The 23,152-nt window shown below is 40.7% G+C and overlaps 1 protein-coding gene across 1 annotated transcript in view; it reads right to left on the bottom strand.

The window, feature by feature from the left end:
* LOC128373929 (ubiquitin-conjugating enzyme E2 E2) overlaps window positions 1–23,152 on the bottom strand; it is a 72,189-nt gene that overhangs the window by 9,487 nt on the left and 39,550 nt on the right. The window contains exon 4 of the mRNA XM_053334130.1: window positions 6,840–6,972. Coding sequence (XP_053190105.1) covers window positions 6,840–6,972 — 133 coding nt within the window. The remainder of the gene's footprint in view (window positions 1–6,839; window positions 6,973–23,152) is intronic.

Genomic DNA, 23,152 nt, shown 5'->3' with positions numbered 1-23,152 from the left:
AAGGAGAGGATGTTGTGGATGTTGTGGTTATAGGCCATCATAACCTGGAGACACCCACCTAACAATTCAAAATCCCCAAAACCCAAATCCATTCTCTTTACAATGATATAAAACAAAGAATGACTGAAAATCACCATATTTGAGAAGAAAGAGCAAATGTTGTTTCAGCATTACACTACATTTGATTGGTGGTAAAATGTCCTAAAAAATCTCACAAAGGTTCGAATGACTGACTCACATAAGCAGCCCTTCCAGTTTTCCTGGATTCAAAGCTGTTAACATGAAAACATGCAGTCTGATTGATTTTTACAGTCTAAACTGGCCTTTAACAGATGCCTGCCAATATGTTGATGCATTAATAAACATCTATTTTTTTCTAAATTAATTGGGAGACCCTTTAAGCTATGTCACAGTTTAACACAAAGTGAAAGATTGTCATAAATCTGTACAGTCTAAAGGGATCCTGTTGGTCCCTGTGGATGTGCTTTAGTCAACAGTGAAGTGAAGACAGCCCTGCAGAACTCAGCAGAGCCTAACATCAGCACAAGGAGCACAACATCATTAAGGAGCGACCTTTGACCTCTCTGCTTCTTTAAAAACGGAGGTTGCTGACCAGGACTGACAGTGCAGGAATGCCAGCGTCCCGTCTCCCTTTTTCTGCTCGCGTTGTGCCCTCTTCTTTTATCCTCTCATTAACTCTCCATTCCTCCCTTCACATCTCCATCTTATGAGAAACAAATAACCCCCCCCCCACCCACAGCTTCCTCACATTCCTGGGAGGGGATGCCAGCTGACTCGTGATAGACAGACAGAGAGATAAACAGGACGCTTTCCGTTACATGAAAGGACTTTCCGGAGATGTGAGGAGAAAGGCTGACTGGAGACGAGGCGATTGATGGTGACTGGTGGAGGGCCGCTCTCGTGTTGGAGTCGCTCCTCTTCCGTTCTTACACCTCAGTCGAGATGGGTTAGCGGTGGCATGCTAATGCTGGCAAGCCTAGCAGCCATGAAACAGATCCCTGGCTAGCCTGTGTGGTCTCATTAGCAGGCTGTAATCCCATCATGGCTGATGCTAATAGATTATGATGCCTGCCTCTGCAGTAACAAAAGCTACGGTTCTAATCCTACATCCCCTCTGTATCATGGTTTCATCCCTCAGTCTCTAAACACAGCTTCTGCATTCTCATTTTATATCCCGCCTCTAGCTCTGATTAATCTTTATGTGTTTATAGAGTAAATGCAGCTTCCACAGAAAACACTTAAATGTCTCCATGCATAAGTCTGCTGCAAACATCATGACAATCCAGCCATTTGTTTTAGTTTTAGACTTATACTTCAATCCTTGAAAGCTGCACTAATCAATAGTTTCATATTAACAATGAATCAGGTGATTATGAGAAGAGCGAAGAAACCACACAGAATTATTACAACTTTGCTGCTTCGTTCTGCTCTGATAAACCTGCTCTACACAACCTGCTTAGCACCAAACAACAAGCAGATTAGCAGCTAAAGAAACATATTTTTCTCAGTTGGTGGAGACCAAAATTGAGCTGAAAGGAGAGTGAATGTTGGACCTTAACAGGACCAAATCAATTCTAATGTCTCCTTGTATTTCACGTCTCCTGAATGTGTATTTAAGCAACTGTTTGTTAATGTCAAAGTGGAGTTAACAGCCTTTTCTGTTGTCCCCAAGTAGCCAGAACACTTAACTGATGCAGGTTTAAAGGGTAATATGTTACTGAAGAGTGCCCTCTGTGGCCACAAGTGGTAATTACAGAAAAAAAGGTAAATAATCTTGGGAGGTAAATGCTAAAATGTAGCATAAGTAGTGAAAGTACCAAACAGTCTCAGAATGTTCCTTATATAGTAAGCATCTATTGAACAGCTGCTAACATTAGCTACTGGTCATATCAGACCAAGTAAGGCTGTATAAACAAAGCCTTTCAGTGTGTTGAACTAAACAGTAGTGTGTTTTATGGCATATGAATTCAACTTTTCATTTGTAAGAGGAACAATGTGTAATTTGTTCATTCACAAGTGATATTACTGTCCTACTGTTATCAGAGAAAAAATGAAACCTCAAATAACAGCATTTACAGAAAAAAGTATACCTGGAACATGGATATCTGGAAACATTGACAGAGAAGAACTGTTGAATTATGGGTTCATGGTAATATAAGGGTTGAAGACATGGATAAAACCCTCTATCACAATCTATGTAATTATATACATGTATCAGATATTGTGATATTTACAGATATTGTGATATCCATAGATATCATGATATCGTGCAGTTTGAAGTGCTTGACTTTTAATGGTTTTGCAGGTTGAAAAGTTCCTACATTTATAAAAAAAAAAAAAGGGCCACATTTGGCTTTGCAGTGATAGAGCATGTTCCTCTATCATGAGCTCAAATCTGCTCACATTGAAGTCATTTTAGGGCGAACAGAAAGAACGAAAGAAAATCAATTGAGTTGATTCATAGTTTTAGAGCAAGGCAGCCATCAAGACACATTTAATAAATGAGACAGAATAGAAGGGTTTTGGTTTAAAGGAGAAAATGTGTTGAATGGCTCTGATCATCCGTAAGCTTCAAACTTGACTTTATGGCGCTACATGGCACGTTAAACAGCCAATTTCGCAAGTTTCAAAATTGGAATGATCTCATGCTGGGGAAGATAAAAGTGTGCGGCAGAATTTAGTTCAAAGCCATGAGGAAATTAGAGTTGATGGAAGGGTGTAATGTTAGTTGGAGCGGTCTAATCTCACAGCTTGTCCCTGGGTGGCTCTGTTGAACAGGTTGAGGGATTGACTAACATATGACACCTCATATAAAAGCAAAAACACTGAAGTAATGCCCTTGCCATCCTCAACCTCTATCTAAGAGTATCAGCGTGAGCCTAAACTGGCCTCATCATCCTAACATTAGTGGGTGAGCCAGTGTAGTGAGCAGCTGCAGCTGTCAGATTGGTGGCTGTGAGCTGGTGAGCTGCTGGATGGCAGTGCTCACAGCCAGACTGGAAAAACAAGGCAGCAGGAGGCCAAGAGTTTAGATGAGCTCTGTTTCCCCCTCGGCGTGGACTGCCAGGACGGAGGCGGTTTGAGCTGGTCAGGAGCAGACGGGCTCATGGCTCGTTCCTGGACATCGTCTCTACTCGGGAGTCGTGTTTCGCAGCAGACCGCGGATCAAATACCTGAGGCTGTAACAAAATAGCCAATAACTTTCATTTGTGGCTGCAGCTTTATTTAATTCATTTATTTTTAAAGAATATTAACTTTCTTTTCTATTTAACGCAAGAGCTTCTCCAAATTTTAACATCAACACATTGGCCTCCCTTCAGTGCCTGAATATGTGAGAAAAGCCTACTCAGCTTACTTATTATTGCTTCAATTATATCACTGTGGATAAAGTGTAACAGGCTGCATGGGAGATACACTTATTGAGAGAGCTTTAGGAGAAAAAAAAAGACTATTAAGGGGAAAAATTAAAGAAACGAGAACTTTCAATCATCATTCCTGCTAAGTACAGTACTTCTCTTTCATTACAATTTATTTGCCCATTTTCCAAGAAGGGGGAAAAATGAATCACTCGAAATGTAGAGCTCGTTGATACAAGAGGTGGTGACTGTAGGGAGGTAGTTGGTTGTAAGAGACAAATCATTTATGTGTTTATGGTGTCATGTAGGGCTGAGTATCATTTCAAACATTACATACATATAGATACCCTTTTCAAATCAGTTTATACAAAGGTTTGGGAGGATTTTCCACCTTGGCCCCTTATGGTTTAAAACATTGGGATACGAGTACCAATCCAACTACCCTTAAAGTGATACCGATACCAACTGAGTACTTCATTTGATACCCATTACACATGTTGTGCACTTGCTTTTATCCGGTGTAACAGGCGTGTAGAGAAGCCACACATTAGAGCGTTTAGGTGTCATCTTGGCTGCTGCTGAACTGCTAAGTATGCTAACTCAAATTCACCACAACTTCACCACCACAGACGGATTGTAACTGCTGTGGCAGTGGGCCAATCACGTCGCATTACCGTTGATTGGCTGTGAGCAAGTCCATACAAATAGTCATATTTTCTAGCTCTGGGTAAAAAGGATTGATTGCAGGTATCGTTTCATGGAAGATGTTTCGATATTACTTGGTATCGATTTATTTCGGTCAATACCTTAAAGATTATTGAGTACCGATACCCAGCCCTAGTGCCATGTATGGCTGTTTTTCTGTACTTGCAATAAAAACAAACAAACATACAACTTCAACCTCAACATCTACTGGAGGGATTATCCTGAGTTCCTTGTGGATATTCATGTTCCCTACAGGATGATTCTTATGAGTTTGTGTTTTTTCTTGTTACCACAGTCACATAAAAAATTCCATTTAACCACAACTTTTGGTCAAAAGTATCTGACAATCTGATGTCTGGATTTCCATTAAAACTGCTGTGAATATTCAAGGTCTCCAGAGGTTCAATCCTAATGTCCACCTGGCCTTTGTTCCAGCATCACCCTCAGGACTTAACATCAGTTTTGCATATGAGGTACCTCATGATCTAATAGGCAAATTCTCTACTAATGCTGTTGTCAACTTTCTCCTCACTGACTCTCTCTCTCTCTCTTTCTCACTTCTCAACCATAATCCTAAGCAAGCCAAACATATCCTAAAATATTCTCCTGTTTGCTGTTCCTGTTTATTTTTAAATCGCGCGTCTCTCAATAGCTGATCGAGGTTAGCTGGCCGAGTATTTCTAGACTAGAAACCAAAACTCATGGTAAAAAATCAGAAGCACGACTAAAACCGAGGGAGGTGGCAACCGCTGTCAGCCAGTCTACTGTGTAAATACTGACACACACTTGCATCAGCAGAACACACACACACATACCCACAAACCCGCAGCGTCACTGGAGGGAAGCCAAACGCTGCTGAATGCTGGCTGCATGCATATCATGAGGGGAACAAAATAACAAGAGGCACCTCACGGATAAGTGTTGTGATGTTCTAGATTTTTCTTATTGTTAAGAAATGCAATGAAAAGACTAAAACTAGGAGTGAATTGATCCTTCAATCATGTATTGTGTGTGTGTATCCAGAGCCTGGCGTGTCTTATTCCTCTGTGCCATAGAGCTCCATTATTCCCAAAAACTATTAAAAACACATCAGTGAGTCACACTGTTGCACTGAGTGACATGTTGCTTCATTACCGTGAAGCAACACACACACACACACACACACACACACTGTAGTTTATTTTGACTCAGCCTCACACACAAACGCACACATTTCTATTGCTAGAAATACTCACCAAAACACCAAGTGTGGATTAATCCACAGCTGAAAATAGTCCCCAAAAGATGCACTATTTTCTTCTGTTTGAGTAACATTTGTTAAAGAAGTAAAGTAACCAGCTGTTTTATGAAATTACTGAGGCTTTTTTTTAAAAGAAGAACCTTTACATTTGTGGCTGTTTTCCATAAATGTGTGAATTTTTGCAACTGAATTTCATGTAGTCAACAAAAAACTTTTATCTTGAAAAAAAAAAAATGTTTACCTTAAAGTCTTTTAGACATTCTGAGGCCACAATGTGTGCTGTGACATTCACAGTTACCATGGTTACAGGTGGTCTTTATGGCAGAGTCGGTTGGTGCCAGTAACATTAGATAAGGGGTTTAACAGGTGTAGCATCTAAATCAACTTGTGAAGATCTAACAATGTAATTAGTAACAATAATTTGTTTATTTGGTGATCCTCTTGTCTTTATGAGTTTAGTTGTTTTTAAAAAAAATAAAAACTGTCTTTTTTTGTTGTGGAAAAAAAGGTGTCAAATACTTAGTTGTATGGTGTTATGTGGACAAACATAACATAATCTTTTCATGGGCAATAAAAAATTGCAGAAATTGATTAAATTCCGTGTAAAGTCAATTCATTGATTTACTTCTAGACATATTTAAACATATAAACATACATGTTGGAAAATGGTTACAGAAAGCATGTGAAAAGGCTGATATCTATGCAGTACTGAATTGTGGAGATAGAGCCTTAAACTGTATCTCACCCTCTCATTTTTCCTGATTTTCTGAGTGTACAAGAAAGGGCTATTCTGTGACGTAGTGGCGTACCCTTGGTCCCTCCCCTACTATATAAGACCGAGAGTCCACTCTCCTCAGTGGTTAACCTGCCTAGTGGCCAGTTATCGTTACTACATCTAACACTACTACTACTACAGTCTACAGTTAGCCAGTTAGCCGCCGAACTAGCTGCTGAGCTAGCAGCCAAGCTAACAGCTGAGTTAGCAAAAGAAAGCTCTCAGACATAGCGTCCATGTTTCTGGTAGAGGTGGTGACTTTGATTGAGAGGTGACACTTGGTAGGGGGCGGGGTTTCAGTGAACTCGACGGCCATGCCCACAGTGTTTGGGAGCAGAGAAAGAGGCTGATTTTTACACAACTTTGAAGCCTAATTTCATATATTTGGCAATTTTTTTAATCATTCAAATTTGGCAGGGTGGTTAACAACACACTTTTCTGTGGTATGTCAAACTCAGGACACATATTTATTCTTACTTTACACAGACTTTAAGAAACATACCCATTGAAACAGAATAGGACCATCATTTGTATTCAGACCAGCTTCAGCTCTGTATGCCAGCGTCATCCATTATTTGCTGTAGGTGAACAACCCTTAAACAAGTCATTGTTGTCGGACAACGGGGTGAAAAGCTGACAGCCAGCTGCGACAATGGTGGCATTGTTCAAAGCTCTGGGTGAAGGAGAGGGGGAGGGGGAGGGGGTGTGGACGGAGGCTGCGTTGCTGCAGGCCATGACTCACCTTGGGTGGTTTGAAGGGGTAGTCTGGTGTGAAGGCGATGTCCAGGAAAAACACTCCTCCCTCATACACGGAGCCTGGAGGGCCCAGGATGGTCGACCTCCACTCATAGATGTTGTCTCCTTTAGGCCCGGCGCTGTATTTACACAAATAATGAGCAGAGGGAAGAAAAGGAGAAAAGATTGAATCTACCAGTAAGATGTTTGGAGAGGCGAAGATCCTCTAATCGTCTAACTCAATTCTCTCTGTGGCAGCAAGGGGAGTGAATAAATAAAGTGTGTGATTATCAGCAGTTAAATCAGCCGCACAGAGCTGCCATTTAAAGTTCTTATCCATTAGACGATAAGGCAACATTACTACAGTGTACATAACAAAGGCTGCATCTGTAAGCCAGGAGAAATGATGAGTATGATCAATGTCATGTGGATGACTGATCTGTCTGGGATGTGCATGCAAGCGTGAAACACACACGCACGTGCACACACATACACACACACACACACACACACACACACACACACACACACACACACACACAGGAAGGTGTTGAGCAGCAGCAGTGGCTTTGTTTCCTCACTGTTCATCAGCACTTTACTGTTGGGCAGCTGGCTGCTGCCGAGCTCCATTGTTGCCTTCGTTCTCACTTCTCACCACACACACACACACACACACACACACACACACACACACACACACACACACACACATCTGCAAGAAGAGAGGCACTAATCCAATTCCATTTTCAACTGGAATTAGGCCAGATGCCCCTGTCGGTTTCTTGTATTACTTTTACTTTCATCATTTACACACATACACACACACACAAGAGAGAGAGAGAGAGAGAGAGTGAGAGAGAGAGTGAGAGAGAGAGTGAGAGAAGGAGATCCGGAGAGAGTGAGAGCATGTGTGAGGCACATAAATGTAAGATGAGAGCGTGAGTGGGGTTGTTCATGTGAAACAGCAGCCTGTTGTAAAGCACCGGGCCGCTGCAGACCTATTTCTTGTCAGCGTGTGTTTGGACACAGAGAGGAATTATGGGAGCGGGCAGGGGAAAGGATGCCGACATGTTCCCCTGGATGGATAAAAATAGTCCGGAGAGCGATAGTGTGCCAGGGCCGACGGGGGACAACATGGCCAATAAATCGCTCTGCTCAGCATGAGGCGGTAGCCTGATGTGACTCTGTGGGTGACGGGGAATCTACTGTATCTTTGTGTGTCAAATAGCTTTTCCGCTGCCAACGGTTGCAGAGCAGCACAGTCAGATTAAACCACTATATGGGGTCAATGTTGGTCTTTTTCTACTATTATCAACAACTCTTCGCTGTGGTGCTGTACCGGAACATTTTCAATCATGCTTTTAAAAGAAACCAAACCTCAACCCACAACCCTTAAAGCAATTACAGACCCAGCTTAAGTGCCTTTTTGTGTTGAAAATCTCAGAAAAGGGTCTTCCAATCAAGCAGTGCATTTAAAAACGATCACTCTGGCTCCTGCTATCATTACACACATCTCTGTGTCACTAATGACATTCTGATTGATGCAGATTTGGGCAGATATTCAAGGCCATTTTGTTATATTTAGCCCTCCTGTTCTCTTCTCATTGACAATGCAACTTTTGTCCTCCTGGGTCAAAACTGGCTGTTTATAAAGCATAAGGTATAAATTATCAACCAGTTCTGTGTTAGACCATTTTAGACAACTTCATTCCAACTTATTACCACAGCTTTTACACATATTTTTATTGGAAATGGGCCTCATTTAAATGAAAGTATACCTCATTTTTGAGTTAACACCTGTTGTCCTCTTGGGTCAAAATTGACCAGAAGACAACATGAGGGTTAAACACTGCCTGTGACACAATAGAGCATAACTTCTACTCATTGACAAGCTGGATCAGTGGGTCTGAGTGTTAGAGTTGTGTCTTGATTGGTTGTTATTCCTTTAATGTTCACTCACTATCTTTGGTCCTATATGGCTTCCTGTTTATATGTTACCATTGAGTCACATTATCAGCTGGCACAATACTTCCTACCATTTCTATACAGATGATTTCCAGTTTAATCTTTAGAGTATTAGAAGACTATCAAATCTTCATGACATCGAGAAGAACTTCTGGATGTTGGTAAAATTGGGGTAATGTTCCAATTCCTATTTTCTGAACATTTCAATATTACTTGGGTTGCTTATTTTACCAAGTAATGCCATTCTGCAAGAATTAAAAATATCATTGTGGCTCATGTCTGTTATCACAGTCAGAACACACAAATGGTTCAGTCATACTTCCTTTAGTTCTGAAAATATTACTCACCTCACACAATACCAAGAAAGTCATCCATACCTTTATAACTTCCTACTAGAGAAATGCTCTTCTCTTGCATTTCTCAGTATTTTATAAATCAACTATAACAAAGGTCTGACGCAAGATGTCTCAAAAGCACCAAACTGCCTACCATCATAGCGAAGGGGTGAGATGTGATAATCCTTCAACTAAACGGCTTACTGACACATATTTTCAGACAGACTCTCCTGGAAGGCATTCATTTTGTCACACTTGTTTGTGCAATAAAAAAAAAGGAGTTGTGTGAAGAATGAAAAAAAGGGCTGAAGAGAGAAGCTTGAATCTTGCCTGCTTTCTCACCTCCACACCCCTGACAAATCGCAAACTGCAGAAAAGAAAGATTGTTGGACTGGAAAGATGTAAGAGAGTGAGTTCAACCACTTCCACTCAAATGTAACTCAAATCTAAACAGGATAGAGCCTCTGTAGCTATGACTCTACATTTTACAATGCATTACTCTATTATGTTAGTAGTATTGGTTGTAGTAATTCTTGTAGTAGTATCATTAGTATTATGATAAATGGTTTCAGTGGACAGTTTAAGTGTTTTACAATGGTCTAACTGCTGTTTTACAGGCTTCTCTACACTGTAATGAATTCTGGGTGAACACACAGCGTTTCATTTAAACGATGATTATTTTTTATAATTTCCCCTATTACGCTTAATGTACCCTCGGCGAACAACCCACCAAGTCCATTTTGTTTCATGACCCTGGTTAATTTTAATAAACGTCAGCACAAAAGAACAACAGTCGGTATGCTCAACCCACAAACTACCAGTGTCTGCCTGGAAAAACCCATTATTAATCAAATCCTATGGCAAGGTAGACTTTTCAAATCGTCATCTAGGCTTCTTAAGGTTGGCTGACCGCTGATTTTTCTCCCAGCTGAGTTCCCACAGTTAAGTCTGCAGCATCTGGAAATGTTTAGAGCTCTGCCAGCAAACGCCTCCTTGTTTCTGTTTCTGTAGCCTGGTACAACCAGCTCTGACAGGAGGACAGATTTGGGATCCAGTAGAGAAAGATCTATATTTTTACCACCTGCCTAGGCCTGTCAGAATGATGGAGAACACAGACCTCCAAGATTTACCTCAGTGCGTGCTCTTTTATTTATCCAAGGCAAGCTGACTGACTTTATTTCCATTCAGCCGCTGCAGAACTTTCTTTGAAATCCTTTTCGAGCTGCTTCATAGCATACCCAAACTCTTTCAGGAAGAAAGAGTGCTGTATATAATGATGGCTGAATGATGATGATGGGCATAGGCTATTTCCCACGGTGTTAATTTCCACACTGTAAGGCATTAATAATGAACCTGGAGCATTAAGAGCGCCCTGCCAGAGAGGATCATTACAATTAACATGAGGCTCTTTTCGAAACCCTTTGCCTCCATTTCAACAGTGATCTTTTATATATTATACAAAGCCTGGAACTGACCACTGGAAAAATACAATCTGACCACATGAACAACACAAGGTGAACTGTCTCTTTGGCACTGAAATTTAACCAAAAACAAACCGTCCAGACCACATTCTAAAGTGGTTTAGGCCATCAGATTTCAACCTAGTATAAATGTGTCTCAATTGCATTTACAGCTGCTCGTATTATAAAAAAACCCTCTATTCATCTACTTCAGAAGCTCCACAAGAATGAAACAGACATGAAACAATAGTTATGTTTCATGCAGACTAAACATTAGCTCCATATTAATATGTACAGATTTCCAAGAGATGGGGAAATGATTGAATAAAGAAAATAACCCTAACCCCTAACCCTAACCCCCTGAATCCTCTTTTGTGTATTCACTGATTTACACATTACGGCCGAACCTTGTACAGATATTAACAGATTTACATCACAGAAAAAGTGTCTAGAAGCATGATTGGATTTCATTAATCAATCAGCTTTTGCTTCACAGATATTAAAACCTTCAACTATGATGTTATCATTGGTCAGAAACAGCTAAGGAGCATATTCAGAGCTAATGGACTGTAAAGACATTAGTATTCAGACTGCAGGGATGTTATGGACTCTTACAGGATTTATAGAACTTAATACAAGGAATTCAAGCTCAGGTTTTGTATCTAAACATGTTGTACTGAAATTCATTATTTCCCTTAGTTTTGCTGTTGACTGTGCCATCCATCACCTTTCTAACACTACTTGGATCACTCGACCCACCCGTCCCCCCTCCCGCCCCATGTTTTTTGTAGCTCTTCCTAAAAACACACACACAGGCAACATAAAATACAGGAACTTCCACATTGGTGTCTACAGAGGTTTGAGACTGCTGCGTTTCATTGCCCAGAGCCACGGGGAAGAGCTCGGCTAACAGAAAAACTCTCTGCAGTCTCGCCTCAGCGCCCGAAATGCTGAATGTGACTAATGTTTGAACTGAGTGGGTGTTTGTCAGTTGTGGCAGAGATAGTACCCATAATCTCCTGTGACAGCTTGTTAGGACATCACAGTGAAACAGCAGAAGTCACCTAAGGTTGTGAATATGTCAGATTACTTTTATAAAACCTTTACGTATCGAGGAAAAAGTCTGAGTGAGCCTCGTGCTCTTTTTTTTTTTTTCTCTCTCTCTGCTGCACTCTCAGACGAGACACATTTACACAAGCAGCAGTGCAGTACAAGCGCAGCCTTGTACTGCAGCAGCAACAGCAGCAACAGCTGGGGGCTCAATGTCCCACTCAAGGGCACCTCCACAGTGGTTTGTTTAGGAAGCAGAGAGCGTAACTCATTCACTTTTCATCGAGCACACGTTTTCCAGCCAGTTCGGGGGATTTGCTGAAATGTTGGGAGGATTTGAAATATTGACCTTCCGCTTCTCTAACCGCAAAGGCTGCTGCTGATTCCAGGTTACTGTCTTAATGATAATGTGAAAGCTCATACAGTATGCATGTTTAAGTGTGTGAGTGATGAGTGCATACTTAACTTTGACAAAATTCATTAGCATTCAGACCGTGACTTTTATTTAAAAAAAAAAAAAAAAAGCCTAAATTGAAATCTAAAAATACACTGGCGCACACCCAGATGCTTCTGAAGCAGTGTTGACAGATGATACACGGTATGTTAATTTGACCTTAATTTCACCCTTACATCACCCACTGTTAGCAGACTTACTCACACATCAGAAAATAGAATTAAATCTGAAGCTTTCTGTTTATTATGAATCATGTGAGTCATTTATTTAGTTACAGGGTTTCGACCTAAAGACCCTGGAGAGGTTAAAAAAAAGGAAAGGCTTGAGGCACTGAACCTCTCTGTTGTTGATCTACAGCTCAAACATTTATGCCAACATAAAACCTGCAACACCATGTGTACCTCTAACCATTACACAGGTGCTCAGCTGAAGCCATCCTCCCCTTTCCTGCTCAATAAAGTAGCCAGTAAGTGTGTTGGTATTCGGATAATAGCAGTCTTGAGCTAACATATAAAAAGGTCTTGTGGTAATTTCAGCAGTATTATCATCAAGTACAGCGTAGTACTCACTATGCTGCTGCATAGTTTCTCTGTTTAACAGAAATAGTAGTTTCATTATTAGACCTGTCACAATAACTTTTTTATTTTTATTAGACGATATATTGTCTCAGAAATAACCGTGATAAACGATATTATTGTCATTGGAAGATCATTTTATACCACTGATATAATGATAATATAATAACATAATAATGTAAGGGGGGCGGGGGGTGGGATTGGAGAGTGAGTGCTACACTTCAGAGTTATTTACCTTTAATTCTTCTACAGTCTCCACTCAGGATGTACACAGTGAGGAATGGAGGACACTACTTGTTTAGCCAATGTGACATGATGACATGACAAATGACCAAGGTCATATCCATGTATCATATGATAAGTCCATATACAGACATGATGACGCTATGTTATTGTGCGATAAGTCGATGATGCAATTATTGTGACAGGCCCATTCATTATTTCTCACTGTTTCCACTTTGCCAACACTTCTTGGAGATTTTGTCACAATAAAAGTTTCCCAAATAAGGGAGGAATTATGAAAGTTTAATGTAAACTATCAATCCAGGAACTGTTGGGCCTTAACCGAGATGGAAAAAACAGCAAAGTAGAGGTGACTGAAAACAGTATTTCTATCAGAGAAGATGAACTGGGAATAAATATAAGAATAGAATCAGTGTGCATGATAATAGTGGATTTATATTGATTTGTTATATTTATAACAGGTAAACATGGAGTAATGGCTGAGTTTGCATTGAACTAGGGAACAGGAGAAACTAAGAATAAAGCTCTGTCTGTAATATGAGCATGCTCTAAATAAAAGGTTTGGTTCTCTCAGCAGCTGAAGTAAATATTATTTGACAATTTACAGTACATTCCTCAAAGTAAAGTCAAAACTATGGTATTATATTGGCTATCATGTAGGAAAAATATGACACCCTCGCCTGTGAGCAGAATCGAATGACAGCATCATTATCACAAACTGCCTCTCGTATCCCAATTACATCAGTGATTAACAGCTGAATGAAAACACCATTAGTCACCGATATTTGAAATATGCCACGGGACGTTCTGAAAAATTCATCCGTCTACCTTAATCTGTTAGACTGCTGTGCTGAATCAACAGCTGATGGTTCAAAAACGTTTCGACACAGCGTGAAGAATATTAGCCGACAGTGAAAGACAATAACAGTTTACAGTTTGCCACAATTCATGCAGACCTTTCAGTTTTTTTGGTTTCTCCTTTGTACTCAAACCTCATTTCTCCATTGCAGCGTTTCAAACTTACACTGACAGTTGAATACAAACGCCCCGCTTCACCAATAAAAAGAGAATGTGAGGAAACGACGGAGGCTGAGTCAAAGCGGTCTTGCCAGCTCTGTCCTGCTTTGGGGCAGACCTCTGGGACTGACTCCAGCTCTGTGAAGGCACAATAATAAACACTCTTGTAAAATCTCTGTGCCATGCCGAGACCAGCCGAGCTACATTCCACTGCCACACACACACACACACACACACACACACACCCACCCACCCACACGCACATACAGTGATGCTTACACTGTGGTGGGAGGCAGCAAAAAACCAAACAGTTTGCAGTTTAAACAGAACGCTCAAATACACAGTCACACAAGACCTAAAAGGACAAAGTGATGAGTAAGTGTGCTGAGCTTCATCATTCCTCTTCCTCTTCCTCTCTTTGCTCTGACTGACAAACAGACAACAGGCCCTGAACCGGGACTGAAGTGTATGCATACGTAACAGGATGATAATGGGCATTGATCGCCTGAAATCTTCAAAGAACTCTATAAAAGGACACACTGTGCCCTCTCCTGATCTTCATCTTTGGTACTTTGAACACAGCAGCTCACGATGGTTTATTACACAGAGCATCAAACTGGCAGGTTGGTTTATTATTAGGAGTTTCCTTGGTGATGAAACCAGAGATTCCGGACTAACAACAACAAACCACATTTTGATTTTAAAAAATTCCAATGAACATTGTATTAATAACTGGGTCAATGTTTCATTAAAAATTACATCTGGGGGTGTTGTAGGACTGGGTATCGGTACTAAATACCTTTAAGGTATTGACCAAAATAAATCAATACCAAGTGGAATCGAACCGTCTCCCGTCAAATGATACCTGCCATCGATCCTTTTTGCACCCAGAACTAGAACATGTGACTATTTGTATGGACTTGCTCACAGCCAATCAACGCTAGCGTTCTTCGATTTAATGCGACATGTGATTGGCCCACTGCCAAAGTACCTACAACCCGTCTGTGATGAATTTGCAGTGAATTTGAGTTAACACGCTTTGCAGTTCAGCAGCAAAGATGCCACCTAAACGCTCTAAAGTGTGGTTACACTAATTCTCAAAAAAGAGAACCCTGCCGACACAGATGTGCCTTGATAAGACCTCATTTACAATGCTAAAAAACCCTTTGGAAACATCAGGTTGTACATGTAAATGTAGAAGTATATGTACGTATATGTAAAGACAGTGGTGACATTGTGGTTGAATCTGGGGTTACAGATTAGTCAAATTGAAAGATACTAACTGTTGGCACGGAATACCAGCCATTGTCACTCTCCTCCAAAAACTGATAAGAGTCAAAACCAAAAGAGTAAAAGTGATACTGACACCTTTTTAGTTGCCAGTGATACAATCTGAACACTGACTTGTTAGAACTGTATAAAGCTCAGCTAGAAGCAGCTCTACAAAGCTAACAGCTCCTAACAGCTCAGGGCAGTGTTCTCTTGAATAAACAAGGCTGTGTGACCTCTGCGCTCAAAAGTGGCATCATTTATCATTTTCCCCAGCGGGCGTATCAATGATTGCGTTAGCTAATCAATTCAACTAATGAGACTGACTGACAGAGAGGAGCTCTAACTGTCCATCTCTATCAAGTCACACACACTGTGGGTTTTAATCCTGAGGGGAGGTTCACGGGGGGGGGGGGGGGTTAGATGGTTGCACTAATATACATCTAAACAAGCTTTTCCCATCGCTCCTTTAGCTGGTGATGGACTACCTTCCTTTGTTCATAGCCTAATAAAATGCCAGTTGATTCTTTTATTTGGATATTGTAACCAGAAAAATCTTGACTGCAAAAAGAGAAAAGGTGAGTTGAATTCTGAATTCCTCTACTACACCAACTGACTAGACACGTTACTTTATATTTGAAATGTCTAATATCTAGGATGATACTCACCAGAGGACAAAAATACACTTTGATTCCCAACTGAATCAATCATGTAATGCAAGTTTAGGATTATGCACCATATAAGCACAACATCAATGGAAATATTAAGGTTCTGAAAATAGATTTTAAGGCCCTCTATAAGAGAGTGCCCAACGGGTAAAATCAAGCTGCCTTACCTTTTAATTAGTTAATTGTGCTTTAGTGGTGCTTAGAACTAAACAAAGATGTAATTTAGTGAAAACCACAAACCAGAAAACCTTGGATGTTTGGGACCATGAAAAACTCAATAGCTTCTATCAGGCCTCTCTATCTTTCTTCAAGTTGTTCCATTGGCATTTATCTAACCCTGAACCCTACAACCTCTAGACCTTTTGTTCTTCTGGGTGTGAAACAAATCTAACAGGGCTCTCACTATGTTTGCTTACAGTGTCTTTGACGCCTTTGACACCTCGACATCTAGCCCACCAGCACTGCTGTTATTATTGTAGAAGCACCTCGGCTTTGTTTCTACGCTCAAGGGCACTGCACAAATGTCAGTGACTCACCGGGGAGGGTACAGAGAGGCTGCACCGCACAAATCATTACAAACAGGTAAATAAAGAAATATACCTCACACCCACAAAGGTAGTCAGATAGGAAGGAGGGGATTTAGACATTGTTCATATGTGATTGGGTTTGTTTGTTTCTGCTGTAGCGGGTGTGTTTGACTACGTGTGAAATGTCACATCGTATTGCAAGTGTTTGTTAGTATTTGTAAGTCAGGATTTCTTCTACTTGGGAAGTGCCAAATACATAATGGTTTCAACTGTAAAAAGCAGTGAAACAACCCCCGAAAAGATTTATCATTTGCTGCTCAGTCGACCGTCTCAGCCAGACAGGAAATTTTATTCGATAATCCCTGTGAGATTAAAAGGGATGCTTGCCCCTCGATTGAGCATCCCCTACCGGAGGAACTCTTTCACCCTTCAACGGTGGACTGATTGAATTGAGATCGTGTTGCACGCTTTGACAAGCAGGAGCAAGAGTGATTCATAAAGACAAATAGATACCCATGAACACAGAGATTCAAAAAGACAAGCCAGCGGGACACTGTCAGCCTCAGCCTCCTGTTTGCTGCAGAGAAAGACAGGACCAGAGTGGAGAGGACAGGAGGAGAGGATGAAACCCGACCCAGCAGCATTACCATCTACTTACATTCAGCCCGGATGGCTAATCCTCCCTCCCCATTCCAGATTACAAACTAACTGGATTAAAACCTGACGACGGATGATACGATGCTGCGCTGCCTAAAATGCATTCCCAATACACATTAATCTACTTCAAAAACACATCTGTGGATTCGTCAAAACAATCTCACCACCACCCATTAGTGGCTGTTCTGGAGCTTTCAAGGGTATCACATGAACTTCCTCAACAGATGAGGTTGTTATGGAACAGTAGATGTTCCAATGTATGTTTTAACTACTTCTCTTCCGATGTTGGTTTAAGATTTTTAATTGAAATATGATTCTTGACCTGACCAAACGAGGTCAAGGATAACCAATCAATCTCAACTTTTGTGAACGTTTGTAGATTCAGCATGAACTTTAAATGCAACTTTTAAGCCAGAAGATTAGCCATGAGCCACTGACAAACTATGTTGCAACAACGCTACAGTTGGCATAGAGTGGTGTTTAGATTTCACATCTTACTGCTGTGCTCAAAGCTCAATCTCTTTCAACTTTGACCCTGTTTGTTGTTGTCCAAGGCGCACCCTGAAAAAGACCAAAAAAAGTTCTTTTCTAGTCTTGTTTTTCACATTTTCTGGGGCTTATTTGAGATGAAAAGCTATGGTAGACTTTGCTTTTTTTCATGTCACTGATCCTGTGTAGTGGTTGACTGACAACCGCCAAGTAGTTCCAGCCATAAACCTCAGAAAGCTGTTCCTTGCTGGGTAGCAGGATTTCATGCCAGTTTTCTTAATTAAGGGCAGGTTCAAGGTCTTGGGGAATAATCCACTGTAAAAAAAAAACAGCTCCAGAAAGGGGTGAAATGCTTAAATCCCCTTGAGATAAAAGCTCTTTTGATTCCTTTGTCGCTTTAGCCAAAAGGATCAAGTGTCAGCTTGCAGAGGCCTTTGTGGTTCTTTGCTTGGTGCAGCTATATATTCACAAAGCACAAGTTCAGTGGGAGCAGAGGTGACAAGCGCTGATTGGCGGAAGGTCGACCCTGGTGTAACTCCAACACCCTCTAACCTTTGAATCAGCACTAAACCAATTGCACTTCCCCATTGTCTTGGACATGTTGCCTAGCAACATTACATCCCTGCAGCGATTGTGCATGTGTGTGTGTGTGTGTGTGTGTGCATTTTGTGCTGCAAGATGAATTTCCATGGAAACAACAGTGTGTGTTGTAGCAGCGGTACCAGCAGACACAACAGTGCTGTTTGACTCAACTACAAACTGTTTAGACAGCGGATCAAACATAAGGGCCAATAAAAGAATGAATTGTCTCGCACATTCATCTTAGTTTATGACTCATAATCTCTAGATAAAAGGTCCTTCAGGGACAAGTCAACACACATTAAGCTGTTTAATTAGCCAATGAGATCATATGGAATGAATAAAGACACGTTGCTTCCTAAATGTTAGTTACAGAAGATCTAATACATTCCCTGCATGCTTGTTCTAATGACGCCTCAAATAAAAACTGAGATTTGCATCAACATAGAGCGGTTGGAAATGAATTAAGCCATTCAGGCTTGGTGCCTGATTTGCTTTGATGGCAAGCACTGACAGTGCAGTCATGGGAGAAGCTCATCATCCACAACTCACTTACCTCTCATATCTTATGTGAGGCACAGTGACAGCCTGAGTATCCTCTCACAAAGGATACAGATCAGTTAGTGTGCAACACATGACTGGATGCTTATGAGTAAAGAATAGGCAGAAATACCAAGGGGAGGGAGGGAGTGAGGGGGGGGGTAGCTGACTCAGGAACTGAGGCATATAATTCCCAGTCAACAGCATTTTAGAGAAAAGAAAAATGTAGAAAAAGCTATCAGATGCATCACTGCTATGTTTACTACTGTTTGAGCTGCTACCTGGGGAATTTCTGATTCAGGTTTTGAAATACAAATTGAGGACATAGTTACTTTAGTTTAGTCACATTTGTACAAATCCTACAGCTAAATCCAATTGTATCAAACTGGCTTTCAATTGAAGTGTATTGTATCACTATGAGTGAGAGACAAAGATATACACATCAGTGGATGAAGTTTGCTTAGTTGCTCAGTGATACAGACTACAATATAAAGTTGAAAGTTCTGGAAAAACTGAGTGGACCCTGAGTTACAATTGTATATCAAACAGAATACATTTTAATATCTTTCTTTGACAATGCATTTTCTACAAAACCCTTTAAAAAATCTAACAAAAGAGGTCAAAGTTCTGAAATGTCGAATGTTGTCTAAATAAAACCAGCCATGAAAATTGCTCCAATCTGATTTTAATTGCAACAAAATAAATATTTAGGCTAAATAACCAGCTTTATGTCAATCAAATAAACCTTGCCACAAAAGATGTAAACTTGGGTTGTGTATAAAACCATAAAAATCCTTCTCATATTTCACAGTTCTGCTTCAAAGACACAACATCGCGGTGTTAACTTTGTGAATGATTTCCTGATGTTTTCTCAATAACTGCTCAGTGCATGTCTCCCATGCAGCGTGTTACTCTGCATCCACAGTGATCATTTAAGCAAATGATGAGGATGGATGTGAGTCATTTCTCCCTCATCTGCTCACCCCTTTCAGGCCCCTTAAGGGAGGCAAATGTGTTTATGATAACCTTTACTGTTGCTGTAGCCATTAATGGCCGCTATTACAGAGCAGAAACGGTGATGGTAACACTCCAGCAGTAAGCTGGGAGAAACTACCGCCAATAAAACACCCGTAGACGGTAAAAATGGGAAAATAGAGGAGGAGGAACAAGAGTAGAGTTAAGTCTGGTGATGATTTTGCTCTGTAAAGCTGGAACGCTCAAGGGGAGGAAGAGAAAATCACACAAAAGACTAAATCAAGTGATGTATTAGGTTGGGAAAGTGAGCACTCCATAAAGGTAAATGACAGCACTTAATGAACTCCAGCACTAAGTCACACATCATCATATATTGAACACTTTCCTTTAATAAAATGATGCGAGATAAAATGACATTTTTCATAATGTATGACCTAAAAGCCAGAAATCTTTTCATCTCATAGAGCAAATGTTAAGATTTAATTGGATTACATTCTATTTCCATCCTGACTAATAACCTTTGCAAACTGTGCTTGAGAGTAAATCTTGTTTTATACTGCGGCGATGTTTGTAATGACTGCAGTTGTCTGAGTGCTGAAACAAAGACTAGACTAGACTGCATCTGTTTTGTTTTTTTCCTTTTCTTTCTGTCGGGCTGTTCGTCTCCGTGTACGCCAATCGTTGCGCCAGTGAGAGATGAAAGGAGGAAGGAAATTTGGAATAGTCTTCAGAGGTTCTTACATATGTGTTTGGCCTTGAACTTCAAGAAGGAGCGGTGGATAAATGGTGTAGATGGAAAAAGGGGTCTTTCACACTGTGGTGGAATAAAAGAAAAGGAAAAATCTTACATTGCAGACACCTGGATGTATATTTATCAAGCATCTTAGGATAGGAAATCACATTTGATCTCTTTGAGGATTAAGATCTTCTCAACTTTATCGACTTAGAGAATTATTCCTCCTGCCGATATGTGGAGAGCTCCAGAGGTCTTAACCTGTTAGGAGCTGCTGGGAGATGGTGTTTCAGGACTGACACTATGAGCTTATTCAAAGAGTATTCACAAAAACTGAATCATTTTGTTACCTGTCAACATGAAGAACACACAGTGCCATCGCAGACACCGGGATCCTCGGCGAATGATACTTTTTTGGCGACAAATGCGGCTTTGCAACGGTGATGATTTGGGTCTGTCACAACTAGCAATTTTCAGGAATAATACATCAAACAGAACCTCAGTTTCATTCATTTTCCTACTCAGTGTGAAGTCACGGAAAAACAAGCCGCAATCATGCAAATTGCTTTATCGTTTCAAAAGTACAGATGGGGGTGGGAGGGTAATGATTTAGAGAAATGTTTAGAGTGTTATAGGTTTATTTCACAAGACTTTTTCTTTCCACATCTGTGTAGGCACATAGGTTAACAATGGGCGTAGCTGAAAGGAGAATTACACAATGAAAGAGACGATTCTATGTCCTTTGAGGGGAGTGTGTGTCCCAACATCATTTTCTACATCTGCAATACTGTGCAATATGTAGAAGATGCCAAATCCCACCGTCCTCCACAGACAGAAAGCTGGAAAGTGACAATGATGGTGATAAATTATTCTGTCATTATGTGATTAAGCTGTTTGCATTTTGCTGTCATACCGTGCCAAGGCTAACCTGTACATGAACGGGCCAAAACAAATACAAAGTTGTGCTATTACATTTTAAATGTTTCAATTGTCCAGCTGCTGCTATCAGTTCCAATAAACCAGCAGGATATTTGCTTTGCAGCTGTAGGTGTCATAAGACAATGATGTCACACTTTTTTCCAGTATTTATCCATTCCCTTGCATAAAGTAAAGGCCTGATTTAGGTTGCTTTCAATCAGACTAACTAGATAGCGAGGTTTTTGCTTGTGTTTGGGAAGGAAGTCAAGTTTTGTTTACTGTATATAGAACAAAATCACAGATGACAAATTTGCCTCAAGGGGGCTTTACAATCTGTACAGCGATACATCTTCTATCCTTAGATCCCCAGGTAAACACAGATAGAGAGAATGAGGTTGTGCCTGAACCAACACATGGCGGTGTCTTAATTGCCTTCCCACAGTGTGTACTGATGGAATAGGATACAGGCAGATTCCTTTGTCAAGAGTACTATATGTTCCTTCAAAATGGAAGTGCAATGTGCGTTAGTCCTTGGTGGTTTTCGGATGCATACCATGAACCAAAGGGTGTAACTTTGGTTTGAGAAGTGGATGGCCTTTCTATGCACATTTAGGGACCTGCAACACAGTGCTGCTTCTCCCTGCTTCGACTCAATGTCTTCTATATGCACTGCCATCTCATCTAATCTCTCATATGAAAGCAGAGTCGAGTTATCCTATTAAACCATCAGTCTGTGAATCTAATCTATATGCATTTTTCCTCTTAACTGTACCGTAACGTCCTAGTGCCAGAGTAGATCCTGCTTTACGTTCACTCGCCCAAGTCTTAATTATTTTATCCAACCATACATTTAACCAGCCAACGTGTGAGAATACATCAGCACGGGGACCGTGGAGGCAATCGGCCCGTCGTCTGCAGTTCATGATTCAGATGTACATGAATTTTTGATTTTTCTCAGAAGTAAGTATTAGCACATTATCTAGATTCAGTCAGCTCACCAGCTCCTAGTATATTAATGTGATGTGAAAGGTTGAGATGGGAGAGAAAGTAAGACTCTTTCTCTCTTAAATTACAATCTCTGTAGCATCGGAACAGACTCATGAATAAATTCATCTTTAAAGCGATCATTTAACCTTCATGCATCAAACAAATTTCAAAAAGTGAAAAGGGCCTCATTACATGATCATAAAACCTGAAACATATGTTTGATCATCAGTAGACATGTATAAATAAACATGGAAGCAACTCATAAGCAAAAAAGTAATGGAGAAATTATAAGAATAAATAGTCAAGCTAAATAAATTCATCAGTATGCTTTATCAGTTGGTGTAAGAGGGTCATACTGCAAGGTAAATCCTCATCTTCCTCTACTGTGCCTCTATTTTGGGGAAGGTGACCCTAGGAAGGTCTTCTGTCTGAACCTAATACGCCTACAAGGGGACAACGGCCATGGATGGGGGAAGGTAATCGAGGTTCTTGTGTTTGTATACTGGTTGGCAAGTAGCACATCCGACAGGGTTGTGTCAGAGGCCTTTGATATTCCCCGCAGCACGTATCAGGACATAGTTCACCAGTTCAACAAGGGCATCCAAGGTGTTTTCAGGAGGATCATCCACTTCTGCCAACAGGCATGAACTGGAGGACCTCACTGCCAGGTTCTAACAGCTGTCTGGTCCCCCAGTTTTAAGCAATGTCACAGGGAACATACATAGGTACCAATACTGATATTGGTCTGACAGTGACTCACATTCTGGCTCCAGTACAATGACTACTTGGTGTGTGCTACAGGCATTAGTTGATGTAGGCTGCTTCAAGCCATGAAATGAATCAAAAACGTCTTTTTGATGTGAAACTGTAGGATGTCCA

Source organism: Scomber japonicus, chromosome 15, assembly GCF_027409825.1.
Source record: "Scomber japonicus isolate fScoJap1 chromosome 15, fScoJap1.pri, whole genome shotgun sequence".
In the NCBI taxonomy this organism is placed as follows: Eukaryota; Metazoa; Chordata; class Actinopteri; order Scombriformes; family Scombridae; genus Scomber; species Scomber japonicus.
The sequence above is the reverse complement of the archived record's forward strand: the minus strand, read 5'-3'. Positions and strand labels throughout refer to the sequence as shown.